At 41.4% G+C, this 25,649-nt stretch overlaps 1 protein-coding gene across 5 annotated transcripts in view; it reads right to left on the bottom strand.

Moving 5' to 3' along the window:
* The window catches only part of LOC108703474 (dynamin-2), an 81,148-nt gene that overhangs the window by 20,386 nt on the left and 35,113 nt on the right, over nucleotides 1–25,649 (bottom strand). For 2 of the 5 annotated variants that reach the window (XM_041588880.1, XM_041588878.1), the window contains exons 6-16: nucleotides 24,266–24,426; nucleotides 21,609–21,751; nucleotides 20,307–20,442; nucleotides 18,218–18,285; nucleotides 17,030–17,168; nucleotides 9,945–10,031; nucleotides 9,686–9,756; nucleotides 8,147–8,176; nucleotides 6,812–6,863; nucleotides 5,138–5,149; nucleotides 1,927–2,037 (exon numbers count right to left, since the gene is read on the bottom strand). In XM_041588880.1, the coding sequence (XP_041444814.1) occupies nucleotides 1,927–2,037; nucleotides 5,138–5,149; nucleotides 6,812–6,863; nucleotides 8,147–8,176; nucleotides 9,686–9,756; nucleotides 9,945–10,031; nucleotides 17,030–17,168; nucleotides 18,218–18,285; nucleotides 20,307–20,442; nucleotides 21,609–21,751; nucleotides 24,266–24,426 (1,010 nt within the window). The remainder of the gene's footprint in view (nucleotides 1–1,926; nucleotides 2,038–5,137; nucleotides 5,150–6,811; nucleotides 6,864–8,146; nucleotides 8,177–9,685; nucleotides 9,757–9,944; nucleotides 10,032–17,029; nucleotides 17,169–18,217; nucleotides 18,286–20,306; nucleotides 20,443–21,608; nucleotides 21,752–24,265; nucleotides 24,427–25,649) is intronic. The other 3 variants (XM_041588879.1, XM_018239601.2, XM_018239602.2) reach the window with 3 other exon arrangements.

The following is a 25,649-nucleotide window of genomic DNA, read 5'->3' as shown; positions in this document are numbered from 1 at the left end:
AGGCATTTCATTGCCACGTCACAGAAGCCTGGATACCCTCGACTATGAATAAAAAGTACTCCTCGTGCTGTCTGGGGATGGAAGATGCTACGTGCTTAAGAGTACTGTTCCCAAGTCTGCAAGCAAAGCTGGTGCTCAGGTAACTCCACTTTTCATACCATGAGGATGAGGTCCCCTCAGCACAAAGAAACTGCAGCTTGGTGGTGCAAGGAGGTGGTGATATGCTGGTATTTATAGGGGGGATTACATCCTGGGAGCTGGGCCAGCGAGGGAAGGGGGGTAAATAATAGAAAGACAGGGTTTTTTAAGAGAGAACGGGAGTAGAATTTATGAAATTGCAGGGGGTGGCCAGATGGGTGCTAGGGCACCAAGGAGGCAGAAAGAAACTGAAAAGGAAGTGCTTTATACAAAAAGGGTATTAAAGGAAGTTAGAGGTGTTGTGTGATTTGTATATCCGTATAGTGTTGTGATGTGTAGATTCCACAACCGAGGTTCCCAGAGATGAAACGATTTATTGAGATTATCCAGCCCAGTTACAGATCTCTTTCAAAATGTGCCCACAGGATATATGTACAGATTATAGTCTAAAAAAGAGCTTTTCCCTATGCAGTTCCTTCTATCACCTTCTTTCTCTCGCTCTCTCACTCTCACCTTCCTTCCTTCAAATCAGCCAAAACCAGCCCCATTGTTATACTGTTTCTATCACATTGACCAAAATGGGGAATGGTTCTGATTGGCTGACGACACGTTAAACGGGTATCTCAATCTTATTGTTTTAGTTAATTTAGATGTTGTTTTTACCAATAACAACTGTACAAACAGTTCCTATTTGAAATGAAAAAGACCCTCTCCAGATGGTGTCTCGGGGTATGTTGTCAGCATATCTGTCGCCCAGCGACAAATCTCCTCTTCTTCAATGCAACTAATCTCCCAGAACTGCATCCCCGGTCTTCCGCCGGCTAGAATGTAAATCGCCGACAGGATGGCACTCGGAGAGCTTTGTTTTCCAAAGTCGTCTCAAGTTGCCTCACGAGGAAACTTCGGGCGTCTTCGGAAAACGAAGTGCTCCGATTGCCATCCCATCGGCGATTACATTCAAGCTGGTGGGAAAGCAGTTTGGGGAGATTAGTCGCCCGAAAGAAGAGGAGATTTGTCGACAGGCGACTAATCTCCCCGATTCGCAGCATGTGTGTCTCTGCCCATAGGCAACAAAGCATCCTAGAATGGACCTATCTTATTCTGCATTTGATTAGACTACAGGATGGGTAATACTTTGAAGTAGGCAGTTTGGGTCATAAAAACTCAGGACATCTACCACCTTACGGGGTTAATTACAATTTGAAGTAGGCAGGCACTAAGAAATGTGTATTCATATATATATATATATATATGTCTGCATATTACTACAAGAGGTATCTAGAAAAGGGTATTCAGGAAAAGGTATAAAGGGGGTAGAAACTGGCAGCTGGACTATTCGGAAGTGTAATATCAAAACTGCCCATTTGCCCAATAATAGAGGAAAAAGCCAATGAATGGAGGAGGCTGGAAATGAAGATCCAGAGAGATGGCTGGTCCCGTTCCCCCAGTGTTCAGACTACGTGTTCGTTGCACAGTACGTGAACAGTAGTCTACACACTGGTTAAACTGGGCCACACGCTCAACTGGGCAGTTGCTGCACACCCCCTACTGTCTCGATGCAAGGAGAATGGATAACCGCTGCAAGGGCTGGACGATGCAATTAGGTTACTATGCTGAGCCTTTATTGTCTACTCTTTCCATAACAAAGGACTACACGTGCACCTACTTCTCATCCATAGACATTCTTTACCATACAAAATGTATCGACCTACAGATAACATGTTTTTTTTTGTGTGCACTGTACTGTATTGTAGAGTCTTTCATGAATAAATAAAAACTTTTACTCACCTCTTCATCTTTATACCAAGAGAGCGACTCTGCCGTTAGGATGAACCAGTATTCCTTCGAGCCCCCTTTCATGATGCTGATGTTTAGGGTTAACCAGCCTCTCCTGATGACCTGAAAGGAGACAAAGAGGGGGAGAAAGGTGGAAGATGGGGGAGACATGGAAGGAAGGAGACAAAAGACGAGCTACTAGCAGACGACATTAAAGGCTGTGGGGGGCAATGTATGAAGGAGGGGTTCATATGCAGGCGGCAGATTTTGACTACCAGGTTACAAAGATGATATTTTAGATTGTGCCCTCTGGGAGATGGAAGTTTGTAGGCAAAGTGACATGTACTATTACACATAGAATGCTAAGCAAGATAGGTATAACACAACTCAACTTTTATCCTAGACAAGGAAAAATGTGGCCGTCGAATATATTCTGTTTCAGAACAGGGGTCTGGGAAAGATACAGCAAAGCAATGCCAACCAATAATGTGCTTTTATCCAAAATCAGGAAGAAAAGCAAAATCACACACATATATATATATATATATATATATATATATATATATATATATATATATATATATATATATATATATATATATATATATATATATATATATATATATATATATATATATATATAAATGGGATAGGCTGCACCGCGTGGATTTGGATGTGCCCCTGCCCCCAGGGACGGGGGCACTGTTTTGAAAATATGTAGCGCAACTCATATCATTGGCTCATTTACAAGATTTGGATTGGATATAGCAGTAACATACAAAATAAGTATGGTTTTCCCGTTAAAGGAAAACGTTACACCCAAAATTAATATTTAAGCAACAGACACTTTATATTATATTAGGTGGCATATAAAAGTCTTACCAAACTGTAATATTATATATTTAAGTAAATATTGCCTTTTACATTTCTTGCCTTGAACCCTCATTTAGTGATGGTCTGTGTGCTGCCTCAGAGATCACCTGACCAGAAATACTGCAGCTCTAACTGTAACAGGAAGAGATCACCTGACCAGAAATACTGCAACTCTCACTGTAACAGGAAGAGATCACCTGAACAGAAATACTGCACCTCTAACTGTAACAGGAAGAGATCACCTGACCAGAAATACTGCAGCTCTAACTGGAACAGGGAGAGATCACCTGACCAGAAATACTGCAGCTCTAACTGTAACAGGAAGAGATCACCTGACCAGAAATACTGCAGCTCTAACTGTAAAAGGAAGAGATCACCTGACCAGAAATACTGCAGCTCTAACTGTAACAAGAAGAAGTGTGGAAGCAAAAGACAGAACTCTGTCTGTTAATTGGCTCATGTGAACTAACATGTATGGTTTGTTGGTGTGTTTGTGTGCACAGTGAATCATATGATTCCAGGGGGTGGCCAAATTTTCTATTTAGGATTACCCAATATATATGCCATACAGCATTGCACGGGCAAATAATAATTTCCCTGCATATGAATGCCATATAATTTATATTAACAGAGGTGCTACAGGGAGAATGCATTAGGAATGGCCAGCCCTACACATTACAACACATTATGTAAAAGCTGCAGGTCAGCCAGTTAGGGTATAACCCGACCCACACCCTCCCGATATCCGCCCTGCCTCCACCTGCCAACCTTCCGGGTTCCTTTTATGGACCTGCGCTGACCCGCCCCGACGATGACATCACAAAAGGGGCAGGCAGAGCAGGCGCACGTCTATAAAAGTTGAACCTAAAAGTCGGAAGGCGTCATTGTAAGGTCACGGGCGGGGGAGCAGGCAGAAGAGCTTAACCCGGACCCGCCTGCAACCCTGAAAGGGGGGTGCATGGTCGGCCTGAACCCACCAGACCCGAGGGTATCGGCCCAGCCCGCACGTCACTACAGCCAGTGACCCCACACATTTGCAGAGTGGAAATGAGTTTTCTGTCTTGGCCAGGTAACTTTCCAATAAATTAAGCAGGGGGCAGATCAATGAAACTGTATATGAGAGTGGTGGGTTTGTGGCTGGTACAAGAGAAAAGACATGGAAGATAAACAATACTTACAAAGTGTATATTACCTTTAAAAAAACAAAAACAAATCATGCAAACAGGAATAAAGCGGAGCACACTGTAATGGAGGAATAACAACTGGACTCCAAATGCCCTACTTGTGTATCGGCCACTTCAGGTAAGGGCAAGTAACCATTTATTTTTCTTTGAAATGGAAAATAATCTTAGCATGGGTGTTGCTAGATTCTGTGTCTAAACGTGACCAATCATTTAGAGAGGTAGTGTGAGAGCACACGCTTTAATTAAAGGTGTGAACACATTTAGGCCACAGCTATCCAAACAGTGACCCTGTAGCTGTTGGTGAACTAAAACTCCCAACCAAACACTGCCAGGAGAGGCTGAATTCAACAGACAGCTGTTGCTGATCCATTAAAGTCACTGCCCTGCTAGGCGGATAGGATAATTGTCATTAAGCAAGAGCCAGAGAACTGCAGGTTAGACAGCCCTGTCTGAGCCGTTACACATTTGGGTATTTAAAGAAAAGCTTGAGGTTATAAGCGATAATCACAGGAGATTGATTTATTGCAATATCATAGGATTGGAATCAAAAAGAAATCCACTTCACTGCTGAATGTTTCTGTCGATAGCCATAATGAGATTTAAAATAAGGAACTGAAGCTTCTATACATGCTAAACTCTGTTTGTTAAAAATCGGCTGATATGATCGGTTGGTTTATATTCAGGGTTGTAAGAGGATAAGGTCCTGACCCAGTGAGATCAGCTCATGGTTTTTAATGTTTTTTTTTGCCTTCATCTGGATCAGCTGGCAGTTAGGCAGGTTAAAATAGAGTTAAAAGGTTGAACCTGTGTCTTTTTTCAACCTAACTTACTATGTTACTGTGATTATGTGGTCTTTGCTCCAACAACCTATATCTAGGTTATTGTGATCTGACCATTCCTGAGATCCAACGACTGTCTCAGCATTATATAGCCCATCTCATGGTGGCCATACTGGGGAAAGATCTGCTCATTTTGCAACCTCGCCAAATGAGTGGATCTTTTAATGTACAGGCAGCTTTAGTGAAGAGGGAATAAAAGCAGAAGTTAATTTGTTCTCTAATGTATCTGCAAATGAACAATCAACTATTAAATATTAACGGGTGAAGTGGATTTTCTTTCCTGATGCCATTAAAGCGGGCCACACGGGTACTTAGCTGGGTACTTACCAATATCTCTCCCTTAGTTTAGGATGAGGAACAACAAGATTAGGGTGACACACAGTATAGAACAGGGAATGTATAGAAAAAGGCAGGATGGTGGATGGTAAAAGAGCAAACACGAAATGGCAAGAAGAAGAAGAGGGGGAAGAAAATTACGTGCAATTAATAACAGTTAATATTTAGATTGTCCCAGTTAAAACTAAATACAAAAAGATAAAAACAAAGTCGGTAGTAAATTAGCTCAGTGCATGCCAATTGGACATTAAATGCAGGCACATGCTGTGCAGAGATAAGAGGGGGGCTTCAGGAAGATCAGAGATAGGAGAGGGCGACAGAGAACGTTTACACCGTGGGATGTAGGGTGACAGGTCTTACTGTGGGTGCAAGACGCACAGTAGCTCAAGGTTTATAGGAAAACTGCCATGCAAGACCCCTTTTCGACACTTAAAGGAGAAGGAAAGGCTAAAATTAAGTAAGCTTTATCAGAAAGGTCTATATAAATAGACCAGCAAACCCTCTCTGTCAAAAGAAACACAGCATTTCTTTCCTTCTATTGTGTACTCATGGGCTTCTGTATCTGTTTTCAGCTAAAACCTCCAAGGCTAGGGCTTGAGCATGCTCAGTTTGCTCCTCTCTTTTTTCCCCTCCCTCCTCCCCTCTCTGCTATAATCTGAGCCCAGAGCTATGAGCAAGGAGAGACTCAGGCAGGAAGTGATGTGACACCAAGCTAATATGACAGCTGCTATACTAAACAAACATATAGAGCTTCTAGAGCTGTTTACTCAGGTATGGTAAAGCATTCTGCAGAATAAATATAGTGTTATAGCTTGCATTATCGTACCGAATAAACTGCTTCGGTAGCTTTCCTTCTCCTTTAAGGTTACAACAGTGTATTAGTGAGAGGTATCCCTGTCCCTAATAATTGCACAACATTATTCTGTGTATAGGAGGAGCCAATGACTATTGTCATTCATATTGAAATCAACTTTATCCTGTTGATGAGGGGGATCAATCGAGCTGAACAGAAAAAGGAATCATTTTCAATATATAATGATATATAAATCGTATTGCATGTATGATAAAGGGGCGGTCAGAGTTTATTCCCATGCATAATAACTATAACTAGCGACTATGTGTCCTACAGGGAAAGCCAATTGTATTGCGGATGGAGGAGACTCTAAGCTTCGAATATAGCAATCCTGTTTTGTGTATGTCTATGGGAGGAGAATCGGAGTATACGCTGGCAGAGAACAGAATCATGTGCCACATACATCACATGGAAGAGACAGTGGGGGTCATTTATAAACAATGGGCAAACCTGCACCTGGGCAGTTTCCCATGGAAACCAGATGATTACTTTCAGTGCTCAACCTGCAGCTGGCTGAAAAAAAGATAATCCCTGATTGGTTTCTATGGGTTACTGCCCAGTGTTTATAAATGAGCCACAATGCGCTTACCCTATCAGAGAATCCTGCTCTACCTGGAAGACGCTACTCATGAAACAACATATACAATAGGAAACCGTCAGCTGTTCTACCACAGAGCAGGCAACAGTAAAAAAAAAAACGTTATTTTGCGGATCATGATCAGTGTGCGTGTGTGATCCCCTCTAACCCAACCCACTAAAATGATATGGGCACTGCAAATCATGAGACGGTGCTGGGTATTGGGCTGGATTACCTGGTTGGGGACAGCCCTCTTCTTGTTGAGCTGAGAGCTTCTCTGCTGTGCACTAGAGGGAAGAGAAAAAGATATATTTATCATTTAGCAACTTCTCTAGCCCCCTCCATGTAGGCTACTCTACAATAGATCATTACGCATGAATCAAGGAGCATAACTTGCATTTATCAACTGCCAACCATCAGTGCTTATATATTCTAAAGAAACACAAACCTACAAAAACTGCAGATGTGCTGATAAGATACAAGGCATTTGTATATGTTCTTTGCATCTGAACTCTGCTGTGAAATAAACATACAGCATTGGACTGGACCTACTAGAGCCCAATCTCACAGCAATTAGATATAGACAGTGCCAAATGGTATTGTTTTTACAAGGGCCCACAGTGGGAATTATGATGGACTGATGGGAATTGCTCTAGGCTGAAGCCCACTTGAGGTTAGGCCCCCTGGGAAATCTGATAGGTCCTGTATACGAATACAGATATACCATCTATTAAAAGATAAGTAAACCTTTAAAATAAGTGAATGTAAAATGAACAAGGGTGTTATTCTAAGCACTTTTGTTTACATTATTTATTTTCTTTCTATTCCAAGATATTAAGGGATACATTAAGGGATACATGTACTGGTAATATGATAGGTTCCATGCAGGATGCTGCCAATTTGCAGAGTGATTTGTCTAAGTTGGGAAACTGGGCAGCAAACTGGAAAATGAGGGTCAATGTTGATAAATGCAGGTTATGCACTTTGGCAAAAATAATATAAACGCAAGTTATACACTAAATGGCAGGATGTTGGGAGTTTCTTTAAATGAGAAGGATCTTGAGGTTTTTGTAGATAACAAGTTGTCTAATTCTGGGCAGTGTCATTCTGTGGCTACTAAAGCAAATAACCAAGTAGTCAAAAATGTTGTCAGCATAAAAAAAAAAAAAAAAAAAAAAAAAGAGGCTGATGTTCTTCTGTTTAGGAATAAAATTGTAAACCTTTCTCAAATCTTACATAAGGAGAAGAACATTTTTCTCCTGACAACTTCCTTGACTACTTGGTGGTCAGATTGGTGGGAAACTGACCAGCAGGTGGCGCTGTTGTAACAAAATTCATTCATATTAACAGTCCATGTATCCCTTAATATCTTGGAATAAAAATAAATAAATAATTAATGTAAATGACAAAAGTGCTTAGAATAGCCCCCTCATCAATTTTACATACATTACTTTACTTATTTTACAGGTTTACTTATCCTTTAAACATTTTATATATATACGCAAACTATATACCATAAAGCATACAGTGCTCTGGAAACATAGAGAGCTGTGGATGGCAGAATACCCACCATGGAATGAGTTGCTCTGTATAGTAAACGCTGGGATGTGAAAGAATGAGGGAGCGAGTGGTGGATATGAACACGCAGAGAGGCAGAAAGTGTAGGTCGAAAGGGGTAGAGAGTAAAAACATAGGAGAAAGAGAGAAATTAACAAAATAAGAAAAGAAAAAACCAGTGAAAAGGAACAAAGAGAGAGAGAAGCCAGGATACAGAAACACAAGCATTATGGCTCTGGCACTGCAATGTGATAGCAGTCAACATGCAACATGGCGGTGTTAGAAGCAAGAGAGCAAGAGTAAATGAAGACAGCAAGGACGCAATACTACTGTACCCACATGCAACATGGCAGAAGCACACAGGAAAAAATACTGAAGTAAAGACATAGGACTCAGAGCAAGTAAAATCAACATATTAAATGGGAACTATTGCGAAAATGAAAATTTAATATAAGCTTCATCATACTGAAATAAGAAACTTTCTATATACAATCAATTAAATATTCTGCATTGTTTCTGAAATAATCAAGTTTATATTCACTATTCCTCTCTCAGCATCTGATTCTCTTCATTCGCTCTTCATGGAGCAGTTGAGTGTCAGATATTCATTGACAGTTAGATCCAATATATCTTTTCTATATATAATCAATTCAAAATTCTGTATTGTTACAGAAATAATCAAGTTTATCTTCATTATCCCTCTCTCATCATCTGTTGCTCTTCATTCTCTCTTCATGCAGCAGTTGGGTGTCAGATATTCATTGACAGATCCAATATATCTTATAGGGGGGCTCCTTTTGCCTAGAAGATGTATTCGAGCTCACTCTATTAAACTCACCAGACATCATGTCTCTCTACATGCAGAATTTGTGCAAGAGGCAGTTATTTTGTTAGATTTTGTTTGTACTGGAATCAGTTATTTGAGTGAGCTCTAATACATCTGCTAGGAAAGGAGCCCCCCTATAAGATATATTGGATCTAACTGTCAATAAATATCTGACACCCAACTGCTGCATAAAGACAGAATGAAGAGAAACAGATGCTCAGAGAGGAATAGTGAATATAAACTTGATTATTTCAGAAACAGTGCAGCATTTTTAATTGATTGTATTTAGAAAGTTTCTTATTTCAGTATGATGACGCTTATATTAAAATGTTATTTCCGTGATAGCTCCCCTTTAAGCAAGATAACAAGATAAGGCAGCTAATGCAGCCCCACACTGATACCTTGTAATGCTTTACATGCATGCACAAATGGGTAACTTGCTGCACAGGCCTCCCACAACAAGACAGGCCTGTTTATACTATGGTTAAATGAAAGCACTGATACTCTGTGGCAAAAGAGCTGACAACAGAGCTCAGGGAAGACATTGGCCCAACATTATAAGGACTGGGCAGTGATCAGATTAGTGAGATGAAAAGGCTGGATAAGCTAGAGACTGAACACTGAGATTCACTGCAGTCCATGCAGTCAATACATACGGTCTCTGCTGAGTGTTATAGAGAATCTATCTTGAGAAAACCCTCAAGTGCAGGAGGGAAGAAGACTTACTTTGCAAAGCCAATGAAATCCTCATGGTTGGTGTTGATGTAGGACAGCTCAATGTCTATTGACAGGAGGATCTGAGGAAGCAAAGAGAGTATAGGCCTGTATAAGCTAGACCTTATTATTAATGTTGCATTGCAGTCGGTACACATATACCTGTCACATGTAAGTCCTTCATTGTATATGACTTGTGAGGTTGGATTAGACAGCGATTATCTGAATACATCAGGCCTCCCCCATGCATGTACTTATTGCTAGAGCTCACCTGATCTTTTGTTTTTCCTTCCCTCTCTCTGATGTACGTGGTGACGATTCTTTCAGTCTCTTCGCGTAACCTCGGGTAGGACGCCAGCTATCAAACATAAAGGCAGCAGTGAACGCTTTGGTCTGCATTGGGCAAACATCAGTTTAAACTAGGGATGCGCCGAATCCACTATTTTGGAATCGGCCGAACCCCAAATCCTTTGCGAATGATTCGGCCGAATACCGAACCGAATCGTAATTTGCATATGCAAATTAGGGGTGGGAAGGGGAAATCATTTTTTACTCCCTTGTTTTGTGACAAAAAGTCACGCCATGTCCCTCCCCGCCACTAATTTGCATGTGCAAATTAGGATTCGAATTTGGTTCGGCCTGGTAGAAGGATTCGGCCGAATCCAAATCCTGCAGAAAAAAGCCCAATCTTTGTCGAATCCCGAACCGAATCCTGGATTTGGTGCATCCCTAGTTTAAACACATTGTACAGTACAACAAACTGTGGATGGGTGAAATGTAGGTAAACAAACACCTGAATTATTTTTTACACCCCTAACCACAATCACTGAAAAGCCACAGCCACACACTGTCAGATACGATTGGCCTATTTGGTTTTCTGTGCAGACCCCCAAATATAATATAATCAATTCAAAATTCTGTATCGTTACTAAAATAATCAAGTTTATCTTCATTATCCCTCTCAGCATCTGTTTCTCTTCATTCTCTCTTCATGCAGCAGTTGAGTGTCAGATATTCATTGACAGTTAGATCCAATACATCTTATAGGGGAGCTTCCTTTCCTAGCAGATGTATTAGAGCTCACTCTATTAAACTCACGAGACATCATGTCGTTCTACATGCAGAATTTGTGCAAAAGGCAGTTATTTTGTTACATTTTGTTTGTACTGGAATCAGTTATTTGAGTGAGCTCTAATACATCTGCTAGGAAAGGAAACCCCCTATAAGATATATTGGATCTAACTGTCAATGAATATCTGACACCCAACTGCTGCATGAAGAGAGAATGAAGAGAAACAGATGTGAGAGAGGAATAGTGAAGATAAACTTCCCACCCCTAATTTGAATATGCTCCTAACCACAATCACTGAAAAGTCTCTGGTCACACACTGGCAGATACGGTTGGCCTATTTGGTTTTGGTTTTCTGTGCAGACCCCCAAATGAACTGCTTGCCTAAATAAAATCTATACGTAATTACAAGTCACACTGGTGGCAAAACTGCAGAGATTGCGTTGTTATTTGTGTGTGTGATTATTGACCAGACTGCAGACTGATCTGCTACAATGACCAGATGATATTGTGGCCATAGAAAATGATCTGGCTGTGTGTGAGGCCCTGTTACTGGTGGTGGTGGGGGAGGTATACATCTTTCTTGCATAAATAAAATAAAATGAAAAACAGAAAACAGAAGTGGACGGTTACCCTTTAGCTTCAGACTTTGCCCTCTGACCCCGTGGTGTCATAGGTCGAAGGGAGAACAAGAAAAGGAAGGGAAGAAGCAGAGGGAAGAGAAGAACCAGGAACATACAGTGAAACAGTTAGTAAAAGAACAAGACAGAATGAGAAAAGTGACAGACAAAGCCTGGGATAAATAAAAAAGGGCAGACTGGTATTTTGTAGCACATCTGGCTTGATTAATAGTATTGTATCGGCTTGATCTATCTGATAGTTATGTATTGCTCTGAACATTTTATATCAAGATTGGAAACTTCTAATGTTGAACAAAGAGTCCAACCTTTGCCACCAGTTCTTGTGAGCTAAACCCCACAGTATCCCTTAAAGGGGAAGGAAACCTAGTCAGCCAAACCCCCCACCCCCCCTCCCGTTTGTTGCCCACCCTCCCTCCTCCCCCCTGGCCTACCCGTCCCACTGGGCAAATGCCCCTAACTTGTTACTTACCCTTCTGCGCAGGTCCAGTCCAGGGAGTTCACCGACGACATCTTCTTCCACGCGATCTTCTTCCTGCTGTGAACGGCGTTTTGGCGCATGCGCAGTAGGATCATTTCGCCGGTACGGATCTACTGCGCATGCACCAAAAGTCACGCGCATGTGCAGTAGATCGTACCGGCGAAATTATCCTACTGCGCATGCGCCGTTCAAAGCAGGAAGAAGATCGCGTGGAAGAAGATGTCGTCGGTGAACTCCCTGGACTGGACCTGCGCAGAAGGGTAAGTAACAAGTTAGGGGCATTTGTCCAGCGGGACGGGTAGGCCAGGGGGGAGGAGGGAGGGTGGGCAACAAACGGGAGGGGGGGTGGGGGGTTTGCGCCGACTAGGTTTCCTTCCCCTTTAAGACTGGGGGTCCTCAACCTTTTCAAAAATAATATAAAAAAATAAGCACCTGGGAGCAACATCCAAGGGGTTCATGAGCAACATGTGCTTGTGAGCCATTGGCTGGGGATCGCTGTCTTAAAGGAGCAGTAAGATTCAATATTAAAGTGTTTTAAAATAAAAAATATATATATAATGCAGTGTTGCCCTGCACTGGTAAAACTGCTGTGTTTGCTTCAGAAACTCTACTATATTTTTGCAAAAACAAGCTGCTGTGTAGCCTTGGGGTCAGCAGCTTGTTTATATAAACTATTGTAGTAGTTATCTGTTATCTACTGTGTATCCTGTGCTTGAATGGCTGCCCTCATGGCTACACAGCAGCTTGTTTATATAAACTATAGTAGTACTTATCTGTTATCTACTGTGTATCCTGTGCTTGAATGGCTGCCCTCATGGCTACACAGCAGCTTGTTTATATAAACTATAGTAGTACTTATCTGTTATCTACTGTGTATCCTGTGCTTGAATGGCTGTCCCCATGGCTACACAGCAGCTTGTTTATATAAACTATAGTAGTACTTATCTGTTATCTACTGTGTATCCGGTGCTTGAATGGCTGCCCCCATGGCTACACAGCAGCTTGTTTATATAAACTATAGTAGTACTTATCTGTTATCTATTGTGTATCCTGTGCTTGAATGGCTGCCCTCATGGCTACACAGCAGCTTGTTTATATAAACTATAGTAGTACTTATCTGTTATCTACTGTGTATCCTGTGCTTGAATGGCTGTCCCCATGGCTACACAGCAGCTTGTTTATATAAACTATAGTAGTACTTATCTGTTATCTACTGTGTATCCGGTGCTTGAATGGCTGCCCCCATGGCTACACAGCAGCTTGTTTATATAAACTATAGTAGTACTTATCTGTTATCTACTGTGTATCCTGTGCTTGAATGGCTGCCCCCATGGCTACACAGCAGCTTGTTTATATAAACTATAGTAGTACTTATCTGTTATCTACTGTGTATCCTGTGCTTGAATGGCTGCCCCCATGGCTACACAGCAGCTTGTTTATATAAACTATAGTAGTACTTATCTGTTATCTACTGTGTATCCTGTGCTTGAATGGCTACACAGCAGCTTGTTTATATAAACTATAGTAGTACTTATCTGTTATCTACGGAGTATCCTGTGCTTGCAAGAATAGATGCATAACGTTTTTTCCAATGGGGCTGTACTCACACAGGCGCGTGTAGGTGCCGAAAGCAGGTTGAGACACAACATGCTGCATTTTTCCTGCGTTCGGCGCCTGCACGCGCCTGTGTGAGTACAGCCCCATTGGAAAAAACGTAATGCGTCTATTACTGCGCTCCCCTGCGGCTGAACGCAGAAAAACGGAACGCAGGGGAGCACAGCTACAACCACTCGTCAGTAAAAGCCCTTACTGTGTGGGTTCACCTGGGCTAGGAAATTAGATTGTAAGGAACATTGGAGTAGGGAATGTTGTAAATATGCTTAATATACCAGGAATATATAACAGATAAGAACATGGGTATTTAAGGGGGAACTATCACAAAAATGAAAATTTATTATAAGCTCAATATACTGAAATAATAAACTTTCTAAATACAATCAAATATTCTGCATCGTTTCTGAAATAATCAAGTTTATCTTCACTATTCCTCTCTCAGCATCTGTTTCTCTTCATTCTGTCTTCATGCAGCAATTGGGTGTCAGATATTCACTGACAGTTAGATCCAATATATCTTATAGGGGGGGCTTCCTTTCCTAGCAGATGTATTAGAGCTCACTCAAATAACTGATTCCAGTACAAACAAAATAACCTTTTGCACAAATCCTGCATGTAGAGAGACATGATGTCTGGTGAGTTTAATAGAGTGAGTTCTAATACATCTTCTAGGCAAAAGGAGCCCCCTATAAGATATATTGAATCTAACTGTCAATGAATATCTGACACCCAACTGCTGCATGAAGACAGAATGAAGAGAAACAGATGCTGAGAGAGGAATAGTGAAGATAAACTTGATTATTTCATGAACGGTACAGAATTTTTAATTGATTATATTTAGAAAGTTTCTTATTTCATTCTTATTTCATTTTCGTGATAGTTGGCCATTAAGTCAGATTTGTGGAAAACTTTAGGAAGGGCTTTCTGTAATGGGACAAGGGAGTAGCCGGGTTTTATATAACAAGAATAACCATGAAAACCATAAACCGGCAGAATGTAGCTACTTTGGTGGCATGAAACAATCCAGCAAAGATTCAGGAAGCATTAGTCACTAGTGAAACACTGGGATTTCTGCCATGAAACAAACACAGCATTATCTGGTAAAGGGTATTTGTTGTGCACACAGATGATTCACTCTCAGTATATTTGTATTGGTGGTGGCTACTATCCAAAGAGCACCATCTAGTGGTTATAAATGGTATAGGGGTGATAAAGTTTTGTGTTCGTATGCAGACCGCGGGAGCACACAGTCGGCTTGAAAGTATAAAAGATCTATTCAGGAGTAGAAAAACACAGAGGTATATCTTGTGTGGGAATGATGCAGACATTTTTATACAAGTGATTTTCCTTTCCACCAACCTCACCCCACTCACAGTTGTTTCCCAGCATTAGCTGGCACTGCTTTTGCTGAGGCCTTTGCTTGTTCAGGGCCTGGCAGCCTCCAGTAGCTTTCCTAGCACAGGGGAAATATTGGGAAGAAGTAAATGGGTGGCTTTGGGACTATTTTGGGACTACTATTTGCCATCTGCTGGTTAACAACAGTACTGCACTTGTACTAGCAGACACTATACATGTTTATATTGGATGTTGTATAACTTGGCAGGGCCACTATGTGTAATATACTCCAAGGCTATCTTACAGATGGAGCACAGGAGAGAGCAGCCATGTTGGGTGCAGGAATAGTCCTATAGAGGGGCGATTGTTAGTAGTGTAGTAGTGAAAGTCTAGGCCAATCCCACACGGGAAACTGTAAATACTCGAGTGTTGAGAGGTTACAATTCTCGCACAGATAGAGCCCAATTAGAGTCACTGGGTGGGGCACAATAATAAGACTAAATTTAGGAGAGAAACTTTTTTTTCTTTTAGTGCAGTGATGTGAATTGAGGCCTGATTCAGATATAGAGCCTAAAGGAACACTAAGTGGCAGATTTATTAAGGGTTGAATTGAAAATTCGAATCTTCAAATTTGTTTGCCGTCAAAACTCAAATTCGAATTGTGAATAATCCAAACTCGACTCGAATTTTGAGATTTATCAAACCTTGCCCCTTCGAATTCGACTATTCGCCACCTAAAACCTGCTGAGTTCATGTATATAAGTCCATGGGAGAGGTCCAGTAACCAATTTGAAGATTTTACTAGATATAACTTGATTTGAATTCGATTGGAGTTTTCGAGCTGATAAAATTAGTTCGAGTTTTAGATGTTCGATTTAATTCACAAATGACCTCCCAATCGAGGAAAAAGAGCAGGCACTTGCAAAGACAAATCTCCCAGGCAGACTTGTCAAATCATAAAGTAGTTTTAATTCAGTATACAAGGATACAGCCTTACACATTTCATATCACTCAGATACTTAATCATAGGCTAAGTGCTCACATTTCCTATAGCATATTTAAAACAAGATGGAACCAATCAGTGTTAAGTATAATTCAGCATCACAAACGAGGCTACATGAAACACTGCAATCGGTAGCTCTTGATATGACATCATTAAGTAAAGGATAGTGGGCAGGTTAAACGCCATCTTGGCACTCTATATTGAGGTTATTCGAAAACAACAAAAACTTTATAATACTATTGTTATGTTTATCCTTATAAAGAAAAATATTTAGAAAAATGGTAGCTTAGGAATAGAACAGCTGAAACAGATAATAATAAGCAGTCTAGACCACGTTGACTATATTTGAAAAGCTAGTTAAATACTTCAATATAGTTTTCTCTATACTCAAGGGACAGGTTAAGTACTCATAAATGGTGGGAAACTGATATTGATTAAGTATTTGAGTGATATGAAATGCGTAAGGCTGTATCCTTGTGTACTGGAATAAAACAACTTCATGATTTGACAAGTCTGCCTGGGAGATTGGTCTTTGCAAGTACCTGCTCTTTTTTTGTATACTCATCACTGCAGGACTAACTTTTTTCCAGTAAATGACTTGGGGAGGCCAGTGGTTCGCTCCCTAAACTGAGAGTTTAGGGCGGTGCATCTGGACCTCTTCTCACAACTGGTGAGTTCGACTAAAACCTGAGAATTTTCTGTTTATATATTACTACTATCAACAAGTGTGTATGGTCTCTACTGCAGTGATGAGTGTCTAGATCTGTACCACATATGAAACCCAGAAGAAAAGATGTGAGTGGTGCACAATGACAAGGGGAAGAAAGGGTTAATACTTTAGTGTCTAGGCCTATTCCAAAGATAGAGCACACAGCAGTGAGATGGAGAAACCCAATAAAGTGTAAAAAGCCTAATTATCCCAAAGATGGAGGTTGGAAGAGAGTACCCGGGAGGGCCACACATAATAGACTGTGTATATGCGTTTATTATATAGTGAATAAAGTAGCCCCTACAATAAAATATAAGGATATTATAAGTCACAGAGGAGTTCCATGACCATATACAGGTCATGGAACTCCGAGGTTACTTCTAATATCCTCATACTTTCCAACAGGGGGTACTTTATTTATTATAATACACAAGTTTTAGTGAGTTGTGTGACAAAAATGACATCCATGGCTGTGTATTATATGCGCATAATATATTATACGAGTACCTTGGAGGTGCACTGTCGCACAGTGTTGATCAGCTCCTGGATGACCATATCCACACATTTCAGACACGGCTCCTTCAGCTTTACAACCTGTTTCTTTACAATGGCCTCAAAAGCCATGTCTGGTGTGAACAGCCCTGTCCTGTGGGAGGGAGAAGAGAAACACACGACAGATCAGAGATTATTAAAGAGATTCTGTCATGATTTTTATGATGTAGTTTTTATTTCTAAATTACACTGTTTACACTGCAAATAATTCACTCTACAATATAAATTTCATTCCTGAACCAGCAAGTGTATTTTGTTTTAGTTATAATATTGGTGTGTAGGTGCATCTCAGGTCATTTTGCCTGGTCATGTGATTTCAGAAAGAGCCAGCACTTTAGGATGGAACTGCTTTCTGGCAGGCTGTTGTTTCTCCTACTCAATGTAACTGAATGTGTCTCAGTGGGACATGGATTTTTACTATTGAGTGTTGTTCTTAAATCTACCAGGCAGCTGTTATCTTGTGTTAGGGAGCTGCTATCTGGTTACCTTCCCATTGTTCTGTTGTTAGGCTGTTGGGAGGGGGTGATATCACTCCAACTTGCAGTACAGCAGTAAAGAGTGACTGAAGTTTATCAGAGCACAAGTCACATGACTGGGGGCAGCTGGGAAACTGACAATATATCTAGCCCCGTGTCAGATTTATAAAAAAATTAAAAATAGCAGTTTGCTCTTTTGAAAAATTGATTTCAGTGCAGAATTCTGCTTGAGCAGCACTATTAACCTTTGTTTCAAATGTGCTTTGAAAAAAACATTTTTTCCCATGACAGTATCCCTTAAAAGAAGTTTAAAACATACTGCCTACCAGCCTCTTGGGAATAAATTAACTATTTACTTGTCTCCACCCACAATTCCTAGGTATTCTACTGCTATCAAAAGCAGAATGGGTCTGTCCCTTTCTGCACTGCTGGTTGTGGGTCTGGCAGTTGCTTTGCTACACGTGTATAGAAGTCCTGGGTTTCATTGTAGTACTCCGCCATTTTCAACCACCTTTTAACATAATTTTTCAACAAAGCTTCCCCTTGTATGTTGGATTAATTCAACTTTACAGCATTCATATTCACTGCTTCCACAGCTGTAGGGTGAGTGTGGTATAAGCATTTTTATTACATCTATAGGCTGCTATCTGTCACTTAAGACCCTTACCTGACACCATGTATGTTCTTGATGGCGTAGCTGATTTCTCGCCGTAAATCCTTCTCGTCAAATTCCATCTTTATAGGAAAAAGCCAGGACAGCAGTTAACTACTGAACAAGATGGCAAATACAGCACATACATACATTCCTCTGATCGACTGAGATTATCTGCTGCAATAGGAAGAGTTACAATAATAGTGGGAATTATTGGAGGTGTTATAGGGAGTGTTTATATGGAGGGTTATATGGAGCAATAGGAGGAGTTATAGGGAGGGTTATATGGAGCAATAGGAGGAGTTATAGGGAGGGTCATATGGAGCAATAGGAGGAGTTATAGGGAGGGTTATATGGAGCAACAGGAGGAGTTATAGGGAGGGTTATATGGAGCAATAGGAGGAGTTATAGGGAGGGGTTATATGGAGCAATAGGAGGAGTTATAGGGAGGGTTATATGGAGCAATAGGAGGAGTTATAGGGAGGGGTTATATGGAGTAATAGGAGGAGTTATAGGGAGGGTTATATGGAGCAATAGGAGTTATAGGGAGGGGTGATATGGTGCAATAGGAGGAGTTATAGGGAGGATTATATGGAGGAATAGGAGGAGTTATAGGGAGGGTTTTATGGAGCAATAGGAAGTGTTATAGGGAGTGTTTATATGGAGGGTTACATGGAGCAATAGGAGGCGTTATTGGGAGCAACAGGAGGAGTTATAGGGAGGGTCATATGGAGCAATAGGAGGAGTTATAGGGAGGGTTATATGGAGCAATAGGAGGTGTTATAGGGAGTGTTTATATGGAGGGTTACATGGAGCAATAGGAGGAGTTATAGGGAGCAATAGGAGGAGTTATAGGGAGCAATAGGAGGAGTTATATGGAGAAATAGGAGGAGTTATAGGGAGGGTTATATGGAGCAATAGGAGGAGTTATAGGGAGGGTTATATGGAGCAATAGGAGGAGTTATAGGGAGGGTTATATGGAGCAATAGGAGGAGTTATAGGGAGGGTTATATGGAGGAATAGGAGGAGTTTTAGGGGGGGTTATATGGAGCAATAGGAGGAGTTATAGGGAGGGTTATATGGAGCAATAGGAGGAGTTATAGGGAGGCTTATATGGAGCAATAGGAAGTGTTATAGGGAGTGTTTATATGGAGGGTTACATGGAGCAATAGGAGGCATTATTGGGAGCAACAGGAGGAGTTATAGTGAGCAATAGGAGGAGTTATAGGGAGGGTCATATGGATCAATAGGAGGAGTTATAGGGAGGGTCATATGGAGCAATAGGAGGAGTTATAGGGAGGGTTATATGGAGCAATAGGAGGTGTTATAGGGAGTGTTTATATGGAGGGTTACATGGAGCAATAGGAGGAGTTATAGGGAGCAATAGGAGGAGTTATAGGGAGCAATAGGAGGAGTTATAGGGAGCAATAGGAGGAGTTATATGGAGCAATAGGAGGAGTTATAGGGTGGGGTTATATGGAGCAATAGGAGGAGTTATAGGGAGGATTATATGGAGCAATAGGAGGAGTTATAGGGAGGGTTATATGGAGCAATAGGAGGAGTTATAGGGAGGGTTATATGGAGCAATAGGAGGAGTTATAGGGAGGGTTATATGGAGCAATAGGAGGAGTTATAGGGAGGGTTAAATGGAGCAATAGGAGGAGTTATAGGGAGGGGTTATATGGAGCAATAAGAATTATAGGGAGCAATAGGAGGAGTTATAGGGAGGGCTTATGAGGAGCAAAAAAAGTAGTAATAAGGATGTGTTATAGCAAGCAGGCACCCAAGGCAACCCGGTAGGCTATCCCCCCCCCGGCCAGGGATGTGATTGATGTGCACACGGGGAGAAGCATGAACAGAGGCACGCCAGAGAGTGCTGGTGGGGGAACAAGGATCCAGACCAGGGGAAGGTGAAAGAAGAGGTAAGCGCTTGGCTACCCCACTTCGTTGCACCCTAGGCAAGTGCCCCTTCTGCCTACCCCTAGTTCTAGCCCAGATAGCAAGGGTTATATAAAAGTATGAAAGGTATACTGAGCAATATGCATTACAGCAAAGGTCATATGGAGCAATGGGCATTATAGAAAGGATTACAAAAAGCACTGACCTTTACAAGCTCAAATGGAAATCGCTCATGAAAGATCCGATTAATCCTGGCACCTCCTGAAAGTTCCAGAGTATCCACTTGATCTCCAGAACCCTCGATCCTCTTCTCAAAATCCACTGCAAACTGTTGGACCATTCTATGGAAGAATTAGACTCGCATGAGGCATGAATCAAGTATTACTTCTGCCTAATTCAGCTATTCTAGTTGAGGTATTTGAAAAATGTAAACAAATGGGTTGACAAACCCTCCCATTACCATTATTATATACAGACTGGCTGATGAAGTTATTTGTAATTTAATATAATATTGCTTTAATATTGTATTTTAATATTGTATGGTTCTATTGTGACATACCATGAGGCCTAATTTAGAATGATTAAAGGGCATGTAAAGGCAAAAAATAAAATCCAAATTTTACTTTCTTTAATGAAAAAGAAACATATCTCCAATATTTATGACACACACTATTACGGGAGATTAGTCGCCCAGTGACAAATTCTTCGTCGGGCGACAAATCTCCCTGATCGTTTCGGCTTTCCAAAGTAGCCCGAGGTTTCCTCCAGAGGCAACTTCGGAAAATGAAACGTTTCGAGTGCCATCCAACCGGCAATTTACATTCTAGCCAGCGGGAAGGCACTTTGGGGAGATTAGTTGCCCAAAGAAGAAGCAATTTGTAGCTAATCTCGACTAATCTCCCGTAAAAGCAGCATGTGTCTCTGCCCTTACTGTTTCCAACTCCAGCTGCAGGAAAAAGATCATGGAGCCAAATTTAAAGATATAAACTGGGAATTTGGAGGATTATTTTGCTGCAGCCACTGCTTCTGCAGAGTTGGAGAAAGTTTGTATTAAACAATACAAAACTATAAAATCCACATTAGATTACATGACAACACAGGACCCAGTGCAGTCTGTATATTCTGATTATTAATCAGTCTTGCTGTATCGGCTTCTGGCAGATATTATTTGACTTGTGCTGTTTTATGACGATTCCCTAAGCAGCCCAGGCCACACTGAGCATGTGTCTTGGTCTTGCAAAGATGTATAACAAAGTTACAAGATGGTGACACGTGTGGCCAGCTTTGAAAGCATAAATCATTGGTTTGATTAGGTTTGTGGTGCAGTAAGTTCATGTTTATGTTTAGTATAAAAAATACAGCATTTCTAGCCTTATTCTATTTTACACTTTACTTCCCCTTTAAAGCCTGTTATACACTGTATGTAACAATGAAACCCCATACAAAACCTAAATATCGCTCAGTCTTGAATCCATGGGAGCCTCAGTGGAAATTGGTGGTTACTTACTGCAGTAGAGCTTTGGTTTTCCTTGTGGGGTCATCTGGCCGGAAGTTCTTATATTCCTCTACTTCCTTCTCCAGAGACAGCAATTGGCTCTGCAGTTTGTTGCGCAGGGCAGGCAGCGTCTCTCTGATGTGATTGGTTAGTTGCTAAGGGAGAAAATCGGCAGAGACACATGAGAAAAAAAACACACAAAAAAAAAAAACTGACGTTACTTGGGACTGGTGGGGACCCCCCGACACCCCCCTCCTATAATATAGATTGGTCTGTTTCAAGCAACTTTTCATGATTGGATGCAATTTCACATGCTATCTCGTTGTCAGGGTCATCAAATCACCGGCAACCCCAAAAAAATGGATTCCCCGAGAGGCTACCTCTTTTGTTGTTACGGTTACTCCTTACTGTGTATGCTTCTACAGAAGGAATCTTTTGTTCACCTTACATAATGACAAACCACTGCCAAGTCTCTAGGCTAAGTGAGGACCTAGCAACCAACAGACACCAAAATTACAGACTGGAGAAGTGCAGAACAAAAAAAAATTATTACAAAACAAAACAAATATAAAAAAAAAAAAAGCCCCATTGCAAATTTTATATAACTGCCCTTATATGAATACCTGCACTTGTGATCAAAAATGGCCCTTAAAGGAATTGTTCAGTGTAAAAATAAAAACTGTGTAAATAGATAGGCTGTGCAAAATAAAAAAAATGTCTAATATAGTTAGTTAGCCAAAAATGTAATGTATAAAGGCTGGAGTGACTGGATGTGTTACATAATAGCCAGAACACTACTTCCTACTTTGCAGCTCTCTTGGTTTACACTGACTGGTTACCCGGGTTACCAGGCAATAACCAATCAGAGACTTGATGGGGGGCAACATGGGTCTGTAGGGGGGGCCCAGCTCTGCTGAACTTTTCGAAAGAGTCGGGCCCCCCTTGACAGCGCTAAATCCGTGCCGCCCCCTTCCTTCCTGAACAGCCGAAATGCAGAATGCCGAAAAGCCAAAGTCCCGAAGCGGCGAAAAGACTCGAAGCCACGAAAATAGCCGAAATTGAAGTCCAGAAAATTGTTGTACGGGTCCCTGTGATTTCTAACGGCGGCCCTGCCTGTGGGTTCCTGTCCCTGGTTGGTAAAAATGATGGTTGATCCCAATGTTATTAATATGGAAAAAAGATATACATATAGGAAGGCCGGTATGTATTTACAGAAAAGGTGACATCCCTACCTGTGGGTACCCGCAGAATACCCGCAAGTCATCTCTCAGGCAAAAAGTAATTCTTTGGCTGTGTGGGCAGTCCACAGGTAACCCGGCTAGGTACCCAACCAAGGTGCGGGCTTGATCCTTCCCGTCCACAATTGTTGTTCTTCCAGTTTTACATTTTTTTAGGGAAGATTCAGCACTGGAATGATGGTCAAATGTGATGTCACTTCCGGTGTCAGTTGGCCTATTGCGGGTCGGGTAGCAGGAAGTTGTGGGTCAAAAAATGGACCCGCACAGGACTCTAGCCTTTGCTCCATTGATTTGAATCCGATCAACCTATGCGTGCTCACACACACACTGCTGAAGCTGAAATCAACCCAAATACACGAAATGAGGCATCTCTGGGCTGTGTGTGTGAGCAGAGCACACAGGCTGATGGAGTTCAAATCAATGGAGCAGGGACACTGAGCAGATCTGCTTCTCTCAGTCTGCAAAAATACACAGCCTGACAACAGCATGTGTGTCCATAGCCAAAACACTCTCCTCCCTAATCCACTTGGCAGTTCCCAGGTGGAAAAAAGGAATGGGATACAAAACAGTGCATTCCACATTGTAAAATCTCCAAATATATCAAATAAAGCACCCCTTTTGGAGAAAAAACACTTCTCTAAAGGAGAACTAACCCCTAACTAAAGAAGTAGCTAGAAATGTTGTACATGATGTTTGCTGCTTCTGTACCAGCCTAAGGCAACCACAGCCCTTTAGCAGTAAAGATCTGTGTCTCCAAAGATGCCCCAGTAGCTAGAAATGTTGTACATGATGTTTGCTGCCTCTGTACCAGCCTAAGGCAACCACAGCCCTTTAGCAGTAAAGATCTGTGTCTCCAAAGATGCCCCAGTAGCTCCCCATCTTCTTTTCTGCTGATTCACTGCACATGCTCTGTGCTGCTGTCACTTACTGAGCTTAGGGACCCACTCACAATATACAGTACACATAGTATAGAAATGTCACAATATAAGGCTGATTAGTAATTAATACAGATAATTACTACATGGCAGCACAGAAACCAGTGCAATTAGCATCAGAATTGAATAATCAGCAAACCTGTAGCATCAGCTTATATTACAGCCAGGGAAGGTCATTTTCTGCTGGATAATTAGTGACGAGCCCTAAGCTTAGCTTCTCAACAGCCAATCAGAGCCCTCTGAGCATGTGAGTGTCACAGACACTTTCCAAGATGGTGACCCCCTGTGACAAGGTTGAAGCCCTGGATCATTGCTGCTATTGACAAGCTCAAACTTTAGCCTCCTGCAATAAGTTCACTATATAAAATGCCATTTTTAGCAATTCATTTTTAGGGTTTAGTTCACCTTTAAGCAATTATTTCTGTTTTAAGGTCGGCCTGACAGGTAACTGCCTTGCATAACTGCCTCCTGCTATGGGCCTGTGGTATTGGTTTACCTGGTTGAGTGCTTTCTGCAAGTGCGGCGTGCCCATTCGCTCTGCCATGTGCCGGTATCCCGGGTGCGACAGGAAGAACTTGCGCTCTGCAGAAAGGGCTGCTTTGATGTCCTTTTTGCCATCAATATCTTTCTGACTTCTGTTCACAACCCCTATGTACCCTATAGGAAAGGAGAACATATGGGAGCATAAATGGGAGCAGTAATGTATATAAGCAGCCTCACACAATTCCATCCAATAGAAGGTAGCTCATAGACTTCAGTCCTCCAGCCTTCCTGGACATGAATCTGCAGTCGACATACCCCCACGTTAGTTTAACGCACAGAAAAAATACAATCACACTAATTCGCATATATATTTACACTTATATACAAACACATATACATTTTTTTTTGGGGGGGGGGGGGTTTCACATTCACATACTTGCACACACTTATAAAACACGCACAACTCTTACACAATTTTTTTATCTTTTTTAACTGCATCCCTTTTTTTTTTTTTGCCTGAAAGTTTTATTGCCATTGTGAATAGCGTATTCGCTAGGCGCACTATCTTTTGTATGTTATTTTCGTGATCATTTTCTGCTGTATTATTGCATTTTAGCCAGTTTTTTGCATTTTCAGTTCTGCATAGGTGTTGCTTGTTTGTTTCGTCCGTAAAACTTATTTGGCCAAGCTAAAATATTCAAACTGAGATACTGACTGCTGATAACACTACCAGGCATTGGTTTTGGTGGTTTCATTGACTTTTAGTGATTTACTTGCTTTCCGCACTGTTTTTGTTAAGGTGGCCATACACGGGCAATTAAAGCTGCTGATATTGGTTCTTTAGACCGATTCAGCAGCTTATCTGCCCATGTGTGGGGGCTCCCGACGGGTCCTCCCGATCGATATCAGGCCAAAAATCACCCAGATATTGATCTGTCAAGATATCGTCGGCGCCCATTCGTAATATTGTAAGCCCCAGGGCTGAACGTTCGGATTCACCTGATATCGCCCAGCCGTTAGTGGGCATATCGGGTTAAGAGCCGCTCATTTGGTGACCTTGCCAAATGAGCGGATCTTATAGTGTATGGCCACACGAGTCTATGGGCGTAAATTTTATCAGCGAAACAGGGGAAAAAATTCGCCCATCCCTAATGGCCACCTTTACTTGTTTTTTGCCGGTGGAAATTTTATCTGCTATATATCCATTTGGGGGTCTCCGTAGACCACGCAGTTTGGTAAATCTATGCAACTGTTCAGTAGACCCCTGGCATTCATATTTAGGATGTTTTTTTTCTTAGTACAGGTATGGGATCTGTTATCCAGAATGCTCAGGACCTGGGGCTTTCCAGATAATGGATCTTTCTGTAATTTGGAACTTCATATTTTAAGCCAGTTTG

Source organism: Xenopus laevis, chromosome 3S, assembly GCF_017654675.1.
Source record: "Xenopus laevis strain J_2021 chromosome 3S, Xenopus_laevis_v10.1, whole genome shotgun sequence".
NCBI classification, from domain to species: domain Eukaryota; kingdom Metazoa; phylum Chordata; class Amphibia; order Anura; family Pipidae; genus Xenopus; species Xenopus laevis.
The sequence above is the reverse complement of the archived record's forward strand: the minus strand, read 5'-3'. Positions and strand labels throughout refer to the sequence as shown.